The 22,761-nt window shown below is 34.3% G+C and overlaps 1 protein-coding gene across 1 annotated transcript; it reads right to left on the bottom strand.

Moving 5' to 3' along the window:
- Positions 1–805: 805 nt before the first annotated feature.
- LOC128162114 (uncharacterized) lies at positions 806–21,425 on the bottom strand. Its single transcript, XM_052825312.1, has 8 exons — positions 21,136–21,425; positions 12,976–13,089; positions 8,520–8,645; positions 6,891–7,244; positions 6,046–6,186; positions 4,908–4,991; positions 3,496–3,568; positions 806–1,540 (listed from the first exon to the last, which is right to left on the bottom strand). The coding sequence occupies exons 1-8, from the start codon at positions 21,194–21,196 to the stop codon at positions 856–858; spliced, it is 1,638 nt and encodes a 545-aa protein (XP_052681272.1). The 5' UTR covers positions 21,197–21,425; the 3' UTR covers positions 806–855.
- Positions 21,426–22,761: the final 1,336 nt, after the last annotated feature.

Here is a 22,761-nt window from a genome sequence, read left to right on the forward strand (position 1 = left end):
ATTTTCCAACTTCTAAAAAAAACTAGTTATGAATAAAATTTTGTTTTCAACAGTTCAGTAAACGCGATTGTCTAACATGCCACTACCCAAAATGTTGTTCCCGAATCACTGCGGTAAAGACCAAAATGTAATAATTAAAATTGAATGATTTCTCAATTCACATCAGCAAACTTTTATGAGTGTGCTGGTTCTTAGTCTTTATAAAGATGCATGTAATGGAAATAAAATGCATGTATATGTAATAGGGAAGTGTTTTTATATTTTTTTAAACCGTAGACACATTTACTGGATTATAGCAAAAGACCATTAGGAAGTAGATACCGTCGATACGATACATCTTTTGTATGTAGGGTTATTATAAAAACGAATGTTATTAATAATAATCAGTGTTTTCAGATGATGAGATCATATATTATTTATTAATTTCATACCACTTCTAGCGGTAAAGTATGTATAGGACTATCTTCAACATAAATTTAATTTTATAACAGAGACACTTATTGCCTCTGCTGGGGTTTGAACCCAGGTCCTCTGGCACGCCAGCCTGCACTCTTTCGAGCTAAAGGGTTAATCCACTAGCCAGAGCTACATGAAGTAAGAATGCCAAATACCTGACTCTACCGCACAATTATCGAGTGGAACGTGGTTACGTCCATAAATATGTAATGTTCTTCTAGACTGGGATAAACAAAAACAATTATTATGCTTGAAGTTTCTATTTATTTACAAACGTAAAGTAACAATTCATATCTTCTCTCTCTCTCTCTCTCTCTCTCTCTCTCTCTCTTGCTCTCTCTTGCTCTCTCTCTCTCTCTCTCTCTCTCTCTCTCTCTCTCTCTCTCTCTCTTTGTGACATCACACATCCACCGACTGATATATCCCGTAGCCGTCATTGTCGTCAGATAGCAGACTTCCGTCCGTATCTGATTTTTTGGACTCCGGTGACGGAGATCTACTGTCTCTATCTGGTGTCTGACACAGTATGTACGTCTCCTCAGAGTCCTGTTTGCCTATAGACTGTAGTGTTTTATTCTTACTTTTATTCAAGTTCTTTTTCCCTGTGAATATTGATAATGTCGTGGATGGGAGCTGGCTAGGAACATACACGTTCTCAGTTCTTATTAAGTCGTCTGTTATTTCATGGTAAACGTTTTTATCGTTCATATCAGAATAAAGGTTCTCCACCGATTTTCTTTCAGTGGATAAAAGATTGGTACCGGGAAAACCGAACGGAAACCTTTCGGACGTTCTATCGGATGTTGAAGCTACGTCATTTGTTATTAAATTGTCTTCCACTTCCGCATAAGCGGGCGACCTCAGCTCGTCAGAGGGCGCTGTGTAAGGAATCTCGTCTGCTACGATGCTGTATCCATCTTCCAGACGAGCGTGACTATTGGCTGGATAACTATGACGTCGTGAGGCTGTAGTTGATGACGTAAGCGGAAGTGGGCGAAGCGCTGAGACTTCCAGCGACGAAGAACGTCCACTCAGTAGCGAAGCGATGTCAATGCTGCCGCCATACTTTAATTGGCGCTGTCTCCTACAAAGGAAATATCCAATTAGCAGGTCTGTTGGGGTTATCTTATACCTTATTATGATAAATATTAAATGCTGTGACAATACAGGTGTTGTTCATTAATAAAGTGAGTCCTCTTTGTAATCCAGATTGCGTATGCTGACAATAATATTATGGTAGCTATGTTTACTTCATTCGTTTGTTTGTGCGTAGTTCTGTAGCCTCAATTCTGTGTATGTTTTTCGAAAATGTGTACAATAAGATGTATTATGACAAACATCAAAATCAATCCTACAATAGCGTATAGTCATGAAAGTCCAATACCAAACATTTTCAAAAGTAATTGTCCTTTATAATTGCATGTGCGAAAAAGAATTACAATTGTTAAAGTATGATGATGAACAATAGAAGCAAGTCTTGATATGTTCAGCAGTGAAAGCTTCCTGTAAAATTTTATTTTCATATTTTGATGCATTTTGTTAAGATTCAAATTTTAATACATTCGCATAATTATTCAGACATGTACTTGCGTAAGGATTCTATTCGAGAGTACACAAGTTCCGTCTACTAAAAGTAAAGTTAAGCAATTTCGAAAAACAATCAAACATCACGTTCACGATTTATGATATTTACAGTGTGTTGTAGTGTTGGCATACATGATGTTGACAGTTGATCAGATATCAAATACTGAAAATAACTATATAAGGAATTAATTCTTTGTTTCTGTACTCTTTACAATCTCAGCCACTATTGTACCACGTGCTCAATTACAGAAATATGTAGGCTCAACTTTCATATACTAGATTTTGACTTTAATTATGTTTTTATAACTTTCAATTAACAACTTTTTAAGTTTTGATATTATTATGAAACATGGCCGTACCCTAACCCTTATGCTGAAGGTGCGAAATGCAACATTAACTTATACACAGACTAATTATTGCACGGTGTTAATTGTCGCCACAATCCCACTCCGTGGCAGGTGTTTAAATGTCAAATTTTCGTGCTGAACGTCCCCTTCTTTCAAATTTTCATCGCATTTCTGAGAGTTTCAAATTGTTTACTCCGGAGTCACGTGATTATCAAGTAATTTATTCGAGTAAGTTTAGCAACGCAAAACACAATCAAGGCTGTAAAGGTGCGGTCAGACGATACGATTTTCCATCAGATTTTCTCGTCCGATTCGCTTTCGACTAAAATCGTACCGTGTGACCACTTAAGTCGAAAGCAAAGTCTTAAGTCGATTGAAAATCTGAAATGCGTCCGATTTTCAATCGACTCTCTGGTGAGATTTGAAAGTCGCCATGTATACTGTGGAATCATTAGATTTCATGGTGGCTCAATTTTCGTGGAATTCGTGGGTACCTCTTATCCACGAATTTACATCCTCCGTGAATTAATAAATTGAAGTAATAGAGTCATGTTTCCTTTTGTAGATATAAGAGAATACACGAAATTACGTCCCCACGAACCTGTAAAATTCTAGCAATCCACGAAAATTGACCCCCACGAAAATTAATGATTCCACAGTAGTTTTAAAAAACAAACAACAGTTTTACTAGAATAGAATTTTTCAATAGATGACAAAGAAATCAATGTTTTCGTTTTTGTTATAATTGTGATCGTCCTTCATCACATTTTCTCGAATTTTGTATATAACATAAAATGACAATTGAGGAGCCGATAGTTTGTATTGTTTGATATACACTACTCTCAGAAACCTTTTTTTTAAAACAGTTTCAATATCAGTATATTTTGAACTGTGATTTTAATTTGGAAAAAATGATAATTATTTTTAATAATGTCTCGCATAAGTTGGATATCAGTCATTTATAAAATTGTAAATTTTAAATTTACTTGGTGGATGTCGTTACAAAATTTACGATATTACCCCGACCCAGTATATTCATAATTTACAATATGACGTATCCTTCATTTTTTATGTCTTCTTGAATTGCCTGCTTTTGTTTTATACGTACCTAATACATACTGCGGTGACCACAATAAGGCCTGTCAGACTGAGAGCCGCCACGATGAGCGCCACATAGAATACTGAAATAAAACCAAAAAATCATTGAAAAATCATGCATAAATAATTTGACCAGAAAACTGTTTTCTAGTTTAACAATAACATTCATACTTTTTTTTTTTACCAAAACAACTGTTATTTTCTACTTTTTGCCTGAGCCTTCATACATTTGAACAAAACAAGTGTTATTTTCTACATATATCCTGAGACAAAAGCAAAAAATGCTGCTATTTTTTACTTGTATACTGAGACCTTCAGAACTATCAGTTGTTATACTGTCTATCTTACTTGTTCTATTTATGACAGAACGTCACAACACAGAGACTTGAATGTCTCGTGATTCGATTAATATCGTATATCAATGGTTATTAAAGCGCCTATCAGACTTACAGTCAGTCACAGAGATCCAGGTCGGAAATATTAAACATAATGGTTGCAATATTTTGAAATTTAAATTTCTAAATCAAGAGTAGAATTATTGCATGTTTTTACCACCTTCAAATTATTCACATGCAAGGATTCGAATCTTTAAAGAATGCGTAAGCTCGATCTGATTTTCTAAACATTCCAAAAGTATTTTTATACATTTTCGATACAAACATCTATACCATGGACGACAACTCAGAATGTAAACAAACATTTTGTTTGCTTCTTCGTCATTCTTTCAATAGAATAATGGGTTGTTTTCGATATTCATCAGTAATCAAGCGCGTGAAATCTACTTTTAACAAATTCCTTTCTATCTATAACTTTAGTCCACCCCTATTCCCTTTGATATGTTCATATGGCAATAATTCAAATAATACAATTTAATAATAATAATAAATTTATCACGTTAACCTTTAAAATTTGGCTATTGTTTTTCTCCGTGAACTACTGTATAACCATTACATGTGTTTTAAGTAAGAATGAAAAAATGACAATAACCAACTGTCAACCAACTCAAAAATCCATAAACGAAATACAAATTCAAACCAGAGCAACATAGACTTCAAAAAAGATAGAGGCAGAATCAGGTGCCTAGGAGGAGTGAGTATCCTCTGCTGACCGGTCACATCTACTGTGTGCTCTTTGTCGTAATCGGGAAAAACGGAAAAGTCCGTAGACAATTAGGTGATTAATTATGGTCTAACAATTAGTATGAAAAACGAAATTCCCAATATTGTAACTTTTAAATCTTCATGTAATACCCCTTTCTTTATAGAGAACTCTTTTCCTAATGGAAATTAATATACAGTCTTGAAATTACCATGACATTCAAACATTCGTAATTACTCTACAATTTTCATCACAATCCTTTTATCAAACGTTCCTAATACAAACAACGAGAATTGTTGTTTGTTGTACAGAATGATACTGTACCTGCTCTTTCTGTGACGTCCACGGACGAGGTCGCGTCCCCATTCAGAACAGTCACCAAGGTCTTGGTTTCGTTCATTCTTGGCTCTAAAATAGACAGAAAGCTGTTGGATTTGATTGTTCTTGACAAGTGCACTAGGTACTTCATTCTACGCCGCCAGATGCTGAATGAACGATAGAGTGTACGTGGATTTCACAAACATATTTATATATGTATATCGCGAAAAACATGTAGTTCTTAAGAGATGAACAACTTGCCTCTATTGTAATGAAATTATCGCCTCTCGACTCTAAAGTAATGAAATTCCCACCTTATCATTGATAGTAACTGGGGGAGGATGTTAACAGCACGGAATGACGTAACGGCAGGGACATTTAGGCCAGAGGGCTTTGTTATTCATACCAAATTTGATGCTAAACTATGGATGCAGAGTGCTAATTAATGGAGAAACTCTCTCTCTCTCTCTCTCTCTCTCTCTCTCTCTCTCTCTCTCTCTCTCTCTCTCTCTCTCTCCAAAGTTTCATCTTTGTTTGAATATACATGTATGTAGTTGTAATTGGCTAACTAGCTAACTAAAATACTTTTATACAGAGCACCTCTTCTTAAGGAGATTAACATCCATTGGTCTAAAAATGGCCAGGACCGTACAGCCCCGTTAAGCGCATACATGTATCTATCTTTTTCACTCCATCTCGCTCTTTAGTCCCTATCTTAGCAAACATTGTTCAATGCTTACAAATTTCAGAATTATTTCATATTTATAAGAAGAAGAAAACTACGTGCAAAGTAACTCGATCATTAAAATCAGGTTTGTAAGTACTACCGTGCGCTCATCTACAAAATACTTAACGTCGGGCTATTTTTGGACAAGTGTTTACGTAGTTGCACTGTATCACAGACACAGGATCTTTCGGGGGTCTTTAACTTAAGGAATGCCAACCCTTTGACAAGAGAGATTACTCTTACATGCACCAAGTATGTACATTATCAAGATAAAAAGGTCATCTTTGTTAAGTTGTAATAGTGAAGATAAAGAGTGTGCACAAAAGTAACAAATTTCTGGTATTGTCCCATTCATCCCTTTATGTCCCGAGAGCTCACTTATTTACAACTTCTGAGTTATTTTTGGATAATGGTTACCATTGTGTTTGTCCCTGGCGGATTCCGGATAGGACTCTATAGGAAAAGTCTCCACCTCCTTGTCTATTGAAGCGCCTGGAGGACACTGATTGGAAATCGGGTCCAAGTAGTTGTCACGAGGCATTTCACCTTTTGGTGTCACTAAAAAGAGAAAAAAAATAAATAAAAACCCAATTTACACGTACAATGTATATATCCATGTTACCTTTATTTTCTATACTACATTGAAAGGAGAAAAAGGCATAATAACATGAACTTCCTGAACAAAATCTAGAAATTGTAGATTTGAAAATTCGAATCAAATATTCAAAAATTACGTACGTATGTGGGGGTTTTTTTAAAATTTTTAATGTACGGCTTAGTTATTGATTTTAATCGAATGTAATGCTGAAAGACATATGAAAAGAGATATGATATGATTTATAAGATATTTACTATGTGTCAGTACTAGTATCAATCATGCCGTTTGATGTTAAATAGAAAGAAAAACCACTGCAATTTTTAGATTTATAACCTATCAAATACACAGAACTGTAGAAGTTTTTTTAATGAGATTTTTTTTGCACACTTGTTCCTTAAAAAGAACTACAGTAATGTGAACTGAAAATATATACCTTTACTATCAATTGCGTTTTAATTTTCTAAAAGTGTAAAAATATTTTTTCCCTAATTGTAGTTTTCGCCATTCATTTTACAATAACAGTAAAAAGGTCCTCCATATTAATGATATATATATTTTTTAAATAAACAACTGCAAGTCGCAAATAAAAATTCTATTCTAAAGTTCTCAAATGCAAACCATGTCTTTTAACATTTGTACCTAAAATATTCTGTCTGCACTTTACCTATATATGAAATGTAAAACCGGAATCCCTCTTTGCTTGGAGTCATGTAGATTTCCACATCACCGCACGCTTGAAAAACCGTCATGTTTCCGCTAAAACTGCAGACAGTTTTCCGCGGGAAAGTTTCATCAAAATTACAAAACAGAGCTGTGCGCAAGCGCAGACCACCATCACACTTTTCACCGGAAGCCATCCGCTCCATGTCGTGAATGATGACGTTGATGTAGGCATCATCTGGGACTTTGACCCTGACTGTGCACTCTGACCTGTCGGTCGAGGGGTAGGCGAGGTTTTTAATCACCCCCTGGGTAGCATTAGTTGTGTGCTCTTCTTCCTCACATGTGATGTTGGAATCTGTAACGAGTATTGTTTTTCATTATGTTCTTAACTGGGCCCCAAGTTTAAAGAAATACAAAGGGGTTTTTTTCTAGGTCTATACAAGTTGGTATTAAGCTGTTGAGACTAATTTCCATCAGGATAGGTACGTAGAATTGCTACACTGTATGAAGAGATACGTGTATTACATTACTGTATTCTATACTCTGTCCTTAGGTTTTCCTTCCTTCACTTTTGGATTGATATTTTGTTCGATAACAATAGATAAGTTTGTACTACAACGGTCATCCACTACATGTAGTATGAAAAATGTCCAGATTATTTGTTATGAAACGCAATCTACCGCTTCAGGCTTCTGAACATAACCCAAAAAAGAAATTCTACGGTGATTTTGCATCGCATCAGCCAATAAATAGCCCGCATGATAACGTTGAAAGATTGTGTGAGGTTTTCCGAGTGGGTTCCGAAAGGTAAAAAGATGTAAACATTTCCCATTATAAATCTATAAAAGAAATGTGTTTTCTTTCCTGTGAACTTTTGTGTGAACAATGATAATGTTTCAATAAGATAATTTGGACAGTTTCCCTTTTATCGATTTCAACTGTATATCTGTCACATGTATGTGTATTTAAAGTGATGGAAGCAATAATTTGGGACAGACTCCAATAGCTGAAACTATAAAAGATGCGTAAAATATAATTTTGTTTCTAATGATGCTTCGGCAGTTGATTGATTGATTGATTGATTGATTGATTGATTGATTGATGAATTGATTGATTGATTGATTGATTGATTGATTGATGAATTGATTGATGAATTGATTGATTGATTGATTGATTGATGAATTGATTGATTGATTGATTGATGAATTGATTGATGAATTGATTGATTGTTTGGTTGATTGATTGATTGATTGATTGTCTGATTGATTGATTGATTGATTGATTGATTGATTGATTGATTGATTGATTGATTGATTGATTGATTGATTGTCTGATTGATGGATTTATTGATAACCTGACGCTATCAAGTACGAGTGATGGGTACATTCATCATGCCATACAGACTCGTCCTCAACATGTCGTGCCATAAATCACGCAATCACTTAAAACAGTGACACAAACCCGGTTCTTAAATAATATCAGTGGGAAAGTCCGTGCTTATTTCATGGCTTAAGGTTACTTCGCTTGGCAATTGTTCCCACAACGTGTCCCCATAAGGATATCCGCGGTGACAGATATTTTGAAAATGACAGAGCAGTTAGGGACATGAGGGTACTTAGACAGACTTTACCTTCTATGCAGTGGTAGACCACGTGCAGACTAACGCCACGTTGTCCGCAGAACTTGGTCGTGGGGCAGTCTGATTTGCCCATGCACATGCGCCGCAGGTTCTGAAACGCAAGAGCGTTTGGTTCATCTGAAACAAAATACGAAAACCACTTGAGAACTAGACTAAGCTTACTTTTGTAAGTAGTGTTTCAGTAATGAATCGCACATAGCATTTTGTTGATCGATCGTAGTCTTTCCTTATCAAAGTTTACACTGATTTTGTATGGAATTATTTTTATTTATTTTATTCCTTTGACCTAAAGAAATACTGACATCAAAGAAAGTACACATGTAGTAAATAAGCAATTATCAAAAGCGCAAAAGAAAATAAAACATGACATTCAACATCGCATTTAATGAGTACCTATGTATGTTGGAAAGCGTCTATAAACTAGTAATACATGTATATTGAAAAACAAAAAGCCGAGAAATGGTATATTCAATTTATGGACAAAATTTTAAGTTTAAAATGGCCGAAATTCAAAGAAAAATGATGGAATGGAACTTCCTGGTAATATTCACATATGCATATTGTGTCTTGAATGTTAATGCAGCGGTTTAAGAGTAGTTTTGCCTACCAAAAAACTGGACTAACAGACTGCCTGACAGACGGATCAGTCAGAAACATACAATTTCGCAACTTCGTTGCATGGGGTACAAAAATGTGTATTTGAACACAAAACATACATATGACCAATGAAAACGTTATTAACAAGTAAACCATAACCATACTTCATTTGTTTACTAGTATAAGAAAAAATAACATTGTCATCTAGAGCAAGAAATATCGGAGATGGCATATGTGTACTTAACAAAGACAGCATCGTTCTGGGACCAATTTTACAAAGTTAAGAAGAACTTTAAGCATCTTTCCCTTTCGCCAATATTTCCTTTCCAGACAATAAATGTATCTCTAATTAAGAAACAATGCAATTCTCTGAAGGATTCAAAATCCAATTCTTCTTAGAGCATCTGAAGTAAATTGCCACATAATGCATTCTTCTGATATATGGTGAGGAATTAAACAGGTGCCCGTGTGTTTTGGGGATTCTTTGTAGTGTACACAATATCTAAATGACCTTTGGCTACAGTTTTCAAGTTACTGATTTGACGAAGACGTCTTTTGCAAAAGGACAACCATTAGTTTATGTCTATCTCTATTAAGCAAACAGGATGTATTGATATTACTTTAACATGTAATACCTGGTGAATACCCTTTTTATCTTCACAATTAGTCTCGATCATAAATAAATTTGTAACAAACATCAATAATTTGTGTCGGCGAAATACGCGTACGGTATTTCTCGATGTTTACTTACAAACTGTTGATAACAAGAAGGAATTGAATTCCAGGATACAAATAATCATTTAATTAGCATTGATTGCTAATTACTTATACATGATTATTCCATCTAAGAAGGAAAAATCTAATAAAACTATCAGACATAGAGAGCGATTCTTAAAATATGTACACTCATGTGCCAAAAGTATGCCAATTTTCTTTCCTTTTTTCCTTATTCATTTCCATGAAAACTAGACTTGTTGTAAAAAAAAATAATTGTCTGGCGTTTTCTTTTTCTCAGATCTAGAAGAGGTTAATGATTCAATTTGCAATTTTTGACATAAATTGAAATAACTTTTTGACAACGGATTTGTAAACTTTTATACTTTAACCACAACAATAAGATATTTTTTATAAAGTTGTACAATTGAATATATCCTTTGCAATATGCGAGCCGAATAATCTTACTTTGGACTGTTGATATCAAACCTCAGGAACAGGTTTTTTTGGAAAATACTTCAAGAAGGAATTAGTTTTCGGGGTCATAACAATTTCTTAAATCTCCATACAATAATGAGGACGCCCACTTTTATACTGACTTCATACATAGTCAGTGCATGTTTGTCTATTGTTCTCCATTTATAAACAGTAGTTGTATATTTGCATTATTGCTAGCGCTCTCGAGCGCTAGCAACTACGTTCGTGTTTTTCACTAGAATACGCATGCTCGACTCCATAGTAGGGGATTCTGGGAAAACTGTACTACTGCAGATAAACTGTACCATTTGAATTTTGTTTTTTCATTTTCACATGAAGTTTTGAAATGAAATGTCAAAAAGTAACAGTAGGTCTTATATGCAAAGTTATTTTCAATATAATTATAAAAAGCTAGCTTTATCTTAAATTTCTTCAAACTCGGAAAACAACTTCGGATATGTTTTCCGAGCTTGCCGGAAAGGCCCGAAAAGATACGATTGCTACAAAACAGTACCAATGTTTCTTGAAAATGTTCACCTCGAAATTGAAATTACAGTAGTTAAGGCACAGTCATTGAGCTATGCCATGCCTCTAGATTCACAGTTCTTAATTGAGACCCCACTCCAGCACAATTCCAGTACACCACTGTGCCTTCTTATTTAATTAATCGATTCAGAAATATAAACCAATGTTTTAAAAATCTGCTTCTGTGTTTTATGATGGCTACAGCGCTAGCTCACCAATCTTTTTAAAAGATAAGCTTGTCTAAGTTATGTCAAAGAGAGATTAATGGACAAACATGCGCTCGTGATCTATATGAGAAAAAACTGCTTCTCCTTACTTTCGCTTTCTCTGGTGTAACCAAAGGTTGATACATGTTGAATATTATAATTCGCCACGTGATTTATCACCTCAACGTCACAAGCACACCTCCTGTTTTGTGAATACCAAATTGTACCATGTGATGTGTAAGGTAGCATGTTATGTGCAAACTAGGACAACGTTTTCGTACACGTTAAGTTGTCAAGCATTGATTTAAAGTCTTCTGTATTTACATGGGCGTGGTCTTATTATTGAAACCATAGTTAATAGTATATTTGTACCATATATAATAGAAAGGACTCTGGTGAAAGATTGATCACATAATTTTTATACATGGCATTGTTATTCATGCTCATCTAATTTTAGTACCATTCTAATAATGTCAGCTCCACCTCTCATGCATATCAATATCAAACTTATGTTCGGTCAAAGGCAGATAAGCAAAATTCTCTTTTGTCGACAGTTGTAAGGAGAAAACATTGTATGAGTTTATTGTATCAAAGTCTAGAATCTTAATTTATGTTGGAAATTGAATAGTAAACAAACGTGATATTAGGTTCAGAAATAAACACAACAGAAGCGACCGAAAAAGATCTGAAACCCGGCGCTAAGTGCAGTCATCCTTTACTTGACGTGATAATAAATACTGTATCGGGTTGAAACATTATTGTACCATTAGTACTTTCATTTTCGAAAAAAAAGACAGTCGAATTCAATTCCCTTTTTAAACAACATACTTGTGAATTTAAAAAACATACATCTTTAGAGGAACGATTAAATGAAAACAAATAATGTCCCTGGCAAAGGTGATCGGCACATTTGAATACTGAAACAAATTCTTATTCGCGTGTGATAAATCTTCGCAAGAGCCTCGTCGGCGCGAATAAATTTCTCTGAAATCGGTTATCAAATGTCTCTGGTATTTTGTTCTCAAGATAGTCTTCATAACGAAATCTAGTCGCCACAAACCAGTTTCTTCAAAATAAATCGCAAAAACTGCCGTTGCGAAATGAAATTTGATTTACAGTACAATCTTTCTGACAGACTTATACGAACATAGAGAAAATACTGTATACATGGTTATTTTCGCTTCGTGAAATTTACGCCCTTCAACACTCGCGAACAGTTTCGCCCCGTCTTGAATTAGCAAAGACACAGTTGCGTTTTTTCCTGTATATAATAATGACTTCAAGGAATATTATAAAGAAACTGTTGATAGACCTGTAATTATATCTTATTTGTTTAATCATTTATCAACGAAAGTAAAAAAAAAAATCTTTTGATTTACAATGGATGTGTTTTTGTTTTGTTCCCGATTTTTTTTTTCTTTTAAACTGTGCATAATGGAGAAAAACAGGTACGTATTTTTTCCCGAGAAGATTGATTGAAACATCACCGGCAATAACTCGTGAAATAAAACGAATTAGCGGCAAAGGCTGCTGTGTGGTTTATGCTTATATTCTAAATTCCTGTCGAAACATCTGTGAAAAATTCGGTAAAAGATCAATGGTAAAAATGCATTTACCAGATCACTCTAAAGCACTGAGGCATGTGAAAAGCTTGGAACCCGTGTCAATAAGTACAAATTTCCTCTCTGTATCTGCAGCCTTCATAGTTTGTGAGGCAATGTATAGGCTCTTCTCCGTTTCTCGTCTTTATTCAAAATATTTTCTCATTTCAAAATCATGTAATAATTTTTTTCTCCCATCATCTATTTTTGTCAGATTTTTTTCAACCAATTCTCAACCAATTTTTAACCAATTCTCTCTCTCTCTCTCTCTCTCTCTCTCTCTCTCTCTCTCTCTCTCTCTCTCTCTCTCTCTCTCTGACCTCTGACCTTTGATGGTGTCCTTGACCTCGGTAATCAGGATTGACCCTGACTGGCAATGTAATGGAGACAGGTCCTCTTTCCCACGGTTACAGATCGTCACAGCACAGCGAGACACACTATCTATAAAGAGAAATACCGGTAATTCTAAAATTGGACAGTTAATACTTGGTTGTGATAGATAGCAAGCTGGATAATAAATATACAAGTCAAATAGGCAAAAACAAATGTACAATTTTTGATGAAAAATTATATTTTCAAATATTTGATTTAGAAATTTAGAAAATACCAGTGATAATTTCGCCCCAGATTTGAACCCAAGTTCTGTATTCACAATTTCTATACTTTCACTACTGAGCAAGCGAATCGGTTGATACAAACAACTTATAACAAAACATTTTATAAATCTTGAGACGTAGTATCTTTAAAAGAATAAGTCGAGGTGTAGTGAGATATCTTGATAATAAATAGATCTCAATGGGAGTTGATATACATTAATTGCATGAATGTTCGGGAAATATGAAGATTATTCCCCAAAGAAAAATCATATTTCCCGAGGGCTTCATTATTAAATGATTGATCAATTCCTAGCTCTCTGATTGGCTGATATCCAACAATCGAGATTATGGAACGTTATATTCGCCTGCATGTGACCTAGGATGTCAATATATGTTATTATTCTTTCATGTTAAATACTGAAATCTGATTTGTTTAGCCACAGTTGATAATCCGTTCTATTACCCTCAGCGTTAGCAACACACTTAGCAACGGGTAACACAACGAATTGCTACATGCGCGTAAATTATGAGTGTACGGTTCGCCGTATAATTCACGTCATTTCTATATAAAAGCAGTAAAAATTCTCTAAAAATTAAGACATTCAGTATAATAAAACAAATAGTGCCTGTTTGGGAGGGTAACAGTTGAAATTGAGACCCCGAGAAAACCATTGTCAACCGACGCGAAGCACTATTTATATAATGTTATTTTTTTTATACTAGACTAAAAATAGATCGTTCAGTGAAAATTGCCTTTCTCAATTTGTTCGGCTATAGCTTCAAACTAAAATATTCGCTTGATAACACTCAATTTGATATCTGTATCAATTCGTCGCTGAATCATATAATAAAACAGTTACATGTATTGCTGTTTTTAAGGCCAATACGATTATTTAGCAAATCGTAAATACTAATTTTGTGGCTTTGTCTCCTGTAATTATTTGGGTTGTTGTTGTAATTGAAATTACAATATAATTGCACTAATAACATATTAAAAAAAATATGATTAATGATTTGTTATTTATAATTTTTTGTACAGAAAGCGTTTTAAGGACTCTGATCAAAGTAAAATTTCAATGCATATCGTTAATTCTGTACAAAAATTGACTGGCTAAAAATTTACATATTCGATAGTGCAGATATTTTTACATGATGATTTGTATCAGTTTATTCTGACATCAGGTAATAATTTTTCGCGAAGAAATATGCTCGAATGTTACTGCAAAAACTAAGATCCTTGGTAATGCAGTCTAAGTTGCCTTTACATTCAATGCTGATTTGGCACCCTAACTAGATACTTTAGTGATAATAATTATTCAAATGAAATTCAAAAAATTAATATTCCAATACAATTAACCCCACACATTTTATACAGAAATCAGCCTTATAAAAAGCAATATTTATTAATTTATTTAAAACGAGAGTTGTCTCACCATATCACACGGTAATGTACCTTAAAACGGTCTTTAAAATCATTCAAAAATTGCAGTGAAAACATTTACTTATTTTTAAAGCCCTTTTATAAGATCAGCCAGATATACACTTCCACGCAAAGTTTCCAAACCTTCCACAAATTCTTCACGAATCGCTTGATGTTTTTTAACAATATTTATGTCCTCGTTATCTTTTAAGATTTTCGTCTTAACATATTTCTTCAGCCTAATTAGTGGAGTTCTTCTCGATCTCTCTGCATATACACCCCTCCCCTTCTCATCAAAGACTCTGGGTTCTTTTTGAAAAGTTATGCACAAACATAGCAATCGATCATCTGAAATCAGACACCCCCATCCCTTCCTTTCGACAGACTTGCTTATCGGACAAAATAAGTGACCAAATGTCTGACTGGTATGAACCAAATTTTAATCCATGCTAATCCGGCTTTATAGCGTCAATGGTAAATAAACAAGGTTTTTGCTAGACAGGTACGTAATTCTCACCGGGTTTCACTTGCTCGTTCAGATTTGAATATGACGCCCACAGATTTAAACACGGCATAACTACGTCATATCTCTGGACTTTCTATATTATATTACATAATATATGTTTCTGTGTTGTTTTTGTTTTGTGTTGTTGATTTGATTTTTATTTTTTTTTCTTGTTGCCATCTCATCTGGTTTTTTAGGAAGCTTGGTGTTCAACAAAATAACCATGCATCAGATTTATCAAAAAAGTTATAATTTGATTAGCTATGAACTATCACTGAGTATAGAAAAATTCCATAAATTTGAGCATTTAGATTTGGGTTTATTCCCATATATTTGAACAGGGCTCTTCTTCTAAAGGAGATTAATACAGTCTAAAAATGGCCCCAGCCATCCAGCCCTCTTAAAGATAGTAAACTTCATTTGGATATAATCCGAATTTTGTTTATTTCATAAAGATAAGTATGTATCTTGCATGTTTAATAAATTGTAAAGAGTAGTAAAAATTGCAATTTGAAAAAAGTACTGTATATTTCGAAATATTGCAATTACAGCGAACACGCTTTTCCAATCGAACACACTCTCTCTCTCTCTCTCTCTCTCTCTCTCTCTCTCTCTCTCTCTCTCTCTCTCTCTCTCTCTCTCTCTCTCTCTCTCTCTGTAGGCCAGCAAGTGTTGTTTTATCATGCTTTATCAACAGAGCTTTCGAAGGTTAGACGTGTATTAATGTCTAAGTTTTTATTCCCATCATCTAGATAGTTTCTCGAAATCTTTAAACATTATATTGAATTTCTAGTTATTTGGATAATCTAACCTTTGTGACTTGCAATCACGATATGCCAATTAAAAATAGAGTAAGACTTTGAAACAGACCATGCTTGTCAAATGTTTTGTTTCTCTTTCCGTTTATCGAAGATCCGATCTTGTGTTTATTTCTTTGCTTTTACGACTACTTATCATTTTGATATAGAAAAATATCCCAGCCCTAATTTTTCAATTTTCAAAATCTCCTGAATTTCGACCACAGGTGCTTGTGGACAAGAACGTGCACCCCCCCCCCCCAGGGGGGGGGGGGGGACGCATGTCAATATAAAATGCCACAGAGTTGTGATATTTCTGTTATTTTTCGACTTGAGACATATATAAGGGGTTGTTAATGATATTAAATTAAAAAAAAATTAAAAAAAATATAGAAAAAAACTAGAGCAAAGCTCGTTGCAAAGCAACGAGTGGGTCTTCCGTTAATGTCCGAGGTAAAGCTGGAAGTTCCTGTAAGAAGCAGATCTCTTAAACCAACAAGAAGAGTAACTAAAATAAAAAAATCGAATTATTCCTGGTACGACTTAACAAAATACGAATGATTTTAAGTACGACTTAACAAAAACTTTTCCGATTTCAAGAAAGACTTAACAAAAAAATCCGAATGTGTTACAGTACGACTTAACAATTATTTTTAGTACGAGTTAATTTTACTTTGAACATTACGCTATGTTTTAAACCAAGGACGCGGAATCAAAATTTCCGGAAAAATCAATTTTTAAACCCCGATATCTCTTTAATGCATCGTCCGATTTCCAAACGGATTTCAGATTTGAATTCACCATGGCAAGAACTATAAGATTGTAATATTGCCCTATTTTGTTCAAAAAAATGAAAATTTCCAAAAATTGGAACTGCTTCCGGTTTTGAGCAAAATTGATGAACAAAATTTTAAACCCCCCAGTACATTATAGAATTGATACATCTATCATCAGTGAAAATTTCAAAGCGATATCTTTAAAGTTTACGGAGATTTCTTCCGGACAAAATCACTTTTTTAAAATTTAAAAATGTCCGTCAAATTTGAACGGAAGTGACGTAAATGCTGAAACTTTAATATCTTTGAGGCACGGTTACTTTACAAAAGCTCTGAAAATTTCATTGAAATCGGATGAAAACTTTTTGAGATATAAAGCCGAGAAGGAGTCAGAAAAAAAATAAAAAATAAAATAATAATAAAAAGAAACCGAAGAAAAACAAGAGGGTCTTCCGTTGGAAACGGAAGACCCTAAAAATGGAAAAGAGGGGGGAGGGGTAGTACACGGTCCTATCCACAGGCACCTGTGATTTTGACGTGAAGGTGAAAGTAGTGTTATAGTGGAATATTACCTCGTCTGATCTGTGTTTAGTGTGGTCCGCGCTACGTTTTACTATACGGTAATAATAAAAAAGAGGTACGTGTAATAGAGAATCCGAGGAAACGAAAATCGACCAAAATAAAAGCGTGTCCAAAGTGTGTAAAAAGCGAGCAAATCGTTTCCTGCGATAATCGTTTCGTGTAAACCGTTCAGCGTTTCGTGTAAATCGCTTCAAAGCGTTTCGGACAAAGCGTGGAGCGTTTCGTGTAAACCGTTCAGCGCTAGCGTTTCGTGTGAACCGTTTAGCGAGCGTGTAGCGAGCGTGTGGTGTAGTAGTGCGTTTTAAATTTTAAATTTAAATTAAAGAGCGTTATTGTAAATATCATTAGTATTGTGTTAGGAGTTACTACCTGTCGGTCTATTGTCATTCTTCTAGATATCAGTTTAGATTCATTGGTATTGTTTATCAAAATTACAAATATTTGCAAGTTTCAAAATAATTTATTTAACGTTAACTAATTCAAAACCATAAAAATACATTTATAAAACCTCATTGATTTTTTTTTATCTTTCTCTGGACATGAAAATATTTGAAGAACTTGAATTACATAAGATATAATCTAATAATGGAATTCAGGTTCTTTTACTAGGAAAACATTTCATAATTTTGGTAAAATGATCGCATCGAACACCCATTCGTCTTATCTATGCTTCTTCAATTCTTTACTGGCATTTGATACACTGACATTATGATATGAGGTAAAATATGATCCACGAATTTGATTTTAGAGATTTATAGTTGAATATCCCTGAGCATGAAGGAATTTGTTGATATAATCAAATTATTTCCCTGATACTTTTTTTTCAGTTGATGATTTAGTTACTTGCACTTGGAATAACATATTACCATTAAGCCCAAGTGGTTCCTTCATTACCAAATCATTACCAACGGCCTGCGATCGATATTGTTTTAAAAGGCACCAGCCTTTTACAATTCGATCTTGATAGAAATCTAGTTTCGTTTAAATTCTTGAGATATGCTTTAGAAGATTTCCTTCGTGAATTTTTTTTAACCAGACATGTTCAACTTTACATGCAATAAATTTTTTATCCGCTTATCTTTTCTTCCTCAGATAGAGATAAGCTAAGAGTTCTTTTGGCATGTTTAAAGAGCCATAAAATCTAAATCGTATTTTGATGTAAAAAAAAAATTACTCATTAAATCAAAGTTCAGTGTTACACTGCAGTATTTGACCTTCGTTTCTAGTATCATTATTATACAAAATCTCTCATCAAGTATTTTGAAAATTTAAAGACAGATCTTTTTGAAATAAAAATTCTAAAAGCATTCATGATGGCATAAACTTATTTTCTGTTATCGTGTATAATATACGAAGCAACGTTCATGCGCGGATTTGGGGGAGGGGGTGTTTGGATCTAACCCCCCCCCCCCTGAAAATTTCAATTTTTTTTAAATGTAGATGGTAAAATTACCGAAAATATGCCTTGGACATCACTAATAACTAACTAATATATGTACATGTACCTCCATTATATATTTCACCCTGTCCTACCTTTGAAGTCAGTTTAGAGACTCGTAGTATTTTTTTTTTCTATATCACGTTAACTCCCACAGAAACTCAATGGGAGATTAAACCCAAAAGCTTTATAATATATCATTTTAAGAATGATAAGCTCTAAATAAAACCCTTCATCATTTTCCGGAAAAATACTTTGTCAAACTTAATGCAGGGTTACTTGAAAGAAAAATGTTTAAAATGTAAAATAGAAAAAGTAATGTATATATCTAAAGTCAAATTACTCTGTAAAAACTTTTATTAGTTTATGTACTAGATTTGTTTTTAAATTTACAAGCCATTTACAAAATTAACGGTAAAAGTGGAATTTTACTGCATTGATTTAGCTTAAGGTGTCAGTTGAATCATAAAGGTAGAACGAGAGAGAGAGAGAGAGAGAGAGAGAGAGAGAGAGAGAGAGAGAGAGAGAGAGAGAGAGAGAGAGAATAAATACATCAGTGGGGAATCTTTCCAAAAACATAAAACCCTTTCTGTATAATTGTACAGAAGATGGGGGAAGCTAGAAAAGTTTAAATTGAAACAATTAGCAAAAAGTCGACTCGTGAAGCTAGCTACTGGCAGCGTTAATTTGTTGGAATGGCAACCATTCAAATCAAAGTGCGATCCCAATTAAATATTATTGTTTTAATTGGATTCAGGTTTCCCTGACTTGGGCTGCGATGTTTCTTTCAATTATTGCCCCCTTTTCACCTAGATTTCATTGATTATTGAGTACTTATAACAGCGGGCTATATAACTAGAAATCATTTTTTTGTTATAATCTTGGCTTCACTCGGATTCAATAATACATCTCTACATTCTGTCGATATCTTATATGATAACCATTATGTACAGATATTATCATTACATTCCAGTGCATTTAATTTAAAACAGTCGAAAGCATCATCGCCATCTCTTCTTAAATGATTCTCTCTCTCTCTCTCTCTCTCTCTCTCTCTCTCTCTCTCTCTCTCTCTCTCACACACACACACACACACACACACACACACACACACACAGTCATTCAGTCCTCATTTGTTTATCATTTCGTGTATTGTGTTTTGCGTACTTGAAAACGATGCAATTCTACTTAATAACCATCGGTGGGCGTCTATTATATAGCCTTGTAGATATTGTCAGCTTTATCTTAAGCTGTACATCTGATGTGTGTGGGTGTGTGCCAGTTTTGATTTTATTGAATAGACGGTGTAAACAACATAATCTTATACAATATACGTATGTGTTCATCTGCGTGTACAGTCTATCTATACTGTTATAAGATTAAAAGGGAAGAAAATATCTACAACACGTACATAAACAAATCAATAGAATAGGCAATATAAAGTATATACAAATCAGTCAGTCAATATACAAATTACTAGTACATCGAATACTCAATGTATACATGTATCTATCAATTTTCCAATCTCTGGATATTGATTAATCAATCGATCAGTCAAAATATCGACCAATCGGCCAATTTATAGACAGATTAGTTAATACAATAAATCCACTAATCAAAAAATCGTTCTAATAAAATTGAAAACCAAATATCATTTTCATACTGATTTGAAACTAAATTTATTATCAGAAAACGGAGTCTGCATGCATTTTTGGGGGTTGTTTTCCCCATTTTATTAGATCCGCCGAGTTGGTTTTTTACAGGAGCCGTAGAATACGGCTCTCGTCTGTCGATACGTAAAGTACAGGGCTGATTTTATCATGTTTTATCAAACTTCCAATAGATACAAGCACCTGTTGCGTCCATCAGAATCTGTTTTATAAATAAAACTCCATCTCCATGGTTGAACTGAAGATTGATTCTCTCTCTCTCTCTCTCTCTCTCTCTCTCTCTCTCTCTCTCTCTGAAGATAAAAGCTGACATTCATTTCTGTACTATCTCAAGATAGTGATAGTAGCTTGCATTCTGGAAGATTAATTTGCCTAGCTAAATACAAGTGTCTTTCTTACGTATATTTAACAGCAAATCATATGCCATGTCGTAGTTCTAGAAGGTGTACCAAGCTGAAACAGAAAATTTAACCCAACCCTTAGACCCCACCCATTCAGATAGCGAAATATTTCATCTCTGTCACTGCAGTGACAACACAGAAAAACAAAGTGATCAAAATTTGCTATGGAAATACCCCTTAAACAATTTCCTCATTTTTTTTTAACTGACAGATAAACGCCACATAAAATTCAGAATACTTCTAAGTCTTCAAGTAAATAAACTATCAGCTACTTTGGTTCTGAATGTCATTATAGTATTTACCTTCTCCCATGCATACTGCAAAGTAAATGTCCAACATAAATAAATAAATAATTCGCAGCATCTTTCTATCCTCTCCTTCCACTGGAACCCACAGAAGATAAACACAATTTTCCAATAAACACTTGTTGATGTTGATAATTTTTGGAGTTGCGTGCTTATATATTTTTTCGGCTTCTACTTGCAGACGTTATTTTCGCATCACGTGACTTTAGTGTGAGCGATGAAATATGCATGCTTTTTTCTCCCTCTTCTCTATTTTAGCGCTGATCTTTACATAATCAGTGGGTTTATCTCAATAACACTTGTGGGGTTTTTAAGATATGGGGGAAACATTTTAAAGCAATGAATCTGAAGAATTTTGTACTGTGAATTTTCAGACAGCAATGTCCGGTTTAATTTTGAATCACATCAGCTTGCGGTTTTATCGCCGTTTTGGTTTATTGTCCGTTTCCGGAAATAGTTCTTGGGTGACAAAACTTTATTTTCTCATACAAGCCCCTAAATCCCGTCATGTCATGAAAGCATTCTCAGACAGTGTGACCATGCACAATGTATTCATTTGAGCCTATTGTGCACGATAAAAAATCGCCTTCAAATCCTGTTACATTTGATTCACAGGCACGTAGCATCGTTTTTGAAAGAGGGTAGGGGGCAGACTCATCCAAAAAATCTTGACAAGCAAAAAAAAAAAAAGGGAAAAAAGGTTAGTTAACAAAATCCTGAAAAGCCTAATCCGTGTGTGTGTGGGGGGGGGGGGGGGGGGTATACTTCAGCTAAAATTTATTTTATATGGTCCCATAAAAGTGGGGGGGGGGGCAACTTCATGTTAATTCATTTTTTTTTTTGTAAATTTAAGAAAAATCTTTGCTGCGCAAAAAAAAGGGGGGGGGCAGCCCACCTGCCCCCTCCTCCTGATACTACAATAAAATGGTAAAAATTTATTCTGTGCATGAGCTAGCCTGGTTCCTGTGCGTAATGGGTAGCTCAGGGAACCAGGCTAGCACCTAAGTTCAAAGGCGCTGTAATATGTAACGTTGTCGGTAAACAGTACCGAAACAATGAATTCCTTTTAAAGAAATGATCGGCATGTGATATGAACTATCAGTATTATGAAATAAGTTAATGTTACGCCGAAACTACAACAGGCATCAAATAGCATAATTTGCAATGTTTTGATGTTTTCCGAATACACAGTGGTCTGTCCTCCATGAGTTTCACTTTGTATAACTTTTCCTAACTCTATAACCTTTATATTAATATATGTTTACCTCTGACCAATTTATATGTATATTTTAATGTTATTAAATGTTTAATGTTATTTTTGTCCTCATGTACCATGTGCTTGAAATGGTTTTGAGCGAATAAATGAACTTGAACTTGAACTTGGTAGCTTAACTTTACTTTAATAGTTGGCGAGGCTAGAGTACTTCCCAATGAAAATTTTTGAGCATTTAAGTATGATTGAATAATTATGTGACTGTATATAATATATGATTGAATAATTATGTCACTGTATGAAAGTTAAAATCTCAAGAACAATGCATCAAAGTGTGAAATTAATTTACACAAAGCTGTCACTGCATAGTTAAACAAACTAGTGCGAAGCGTAATGTGTGCGCAAATAGT

Source organism: Crassostrea angulata, chromosome 9, assembly GCF_025612915.1.
Source record: "Crassostrea angulata isolate pt1a10 chromosome 9, ASM2561291v2, whole genome shotgun sequence".
In the NCBI taxonomy this organism is placed as follows: domain Eukaryota; kingdom Metazoa; phylum Mollusca; class Bivalvia; order Ostreida; family Ostreidae; genus Magallana; species Magallana angulata.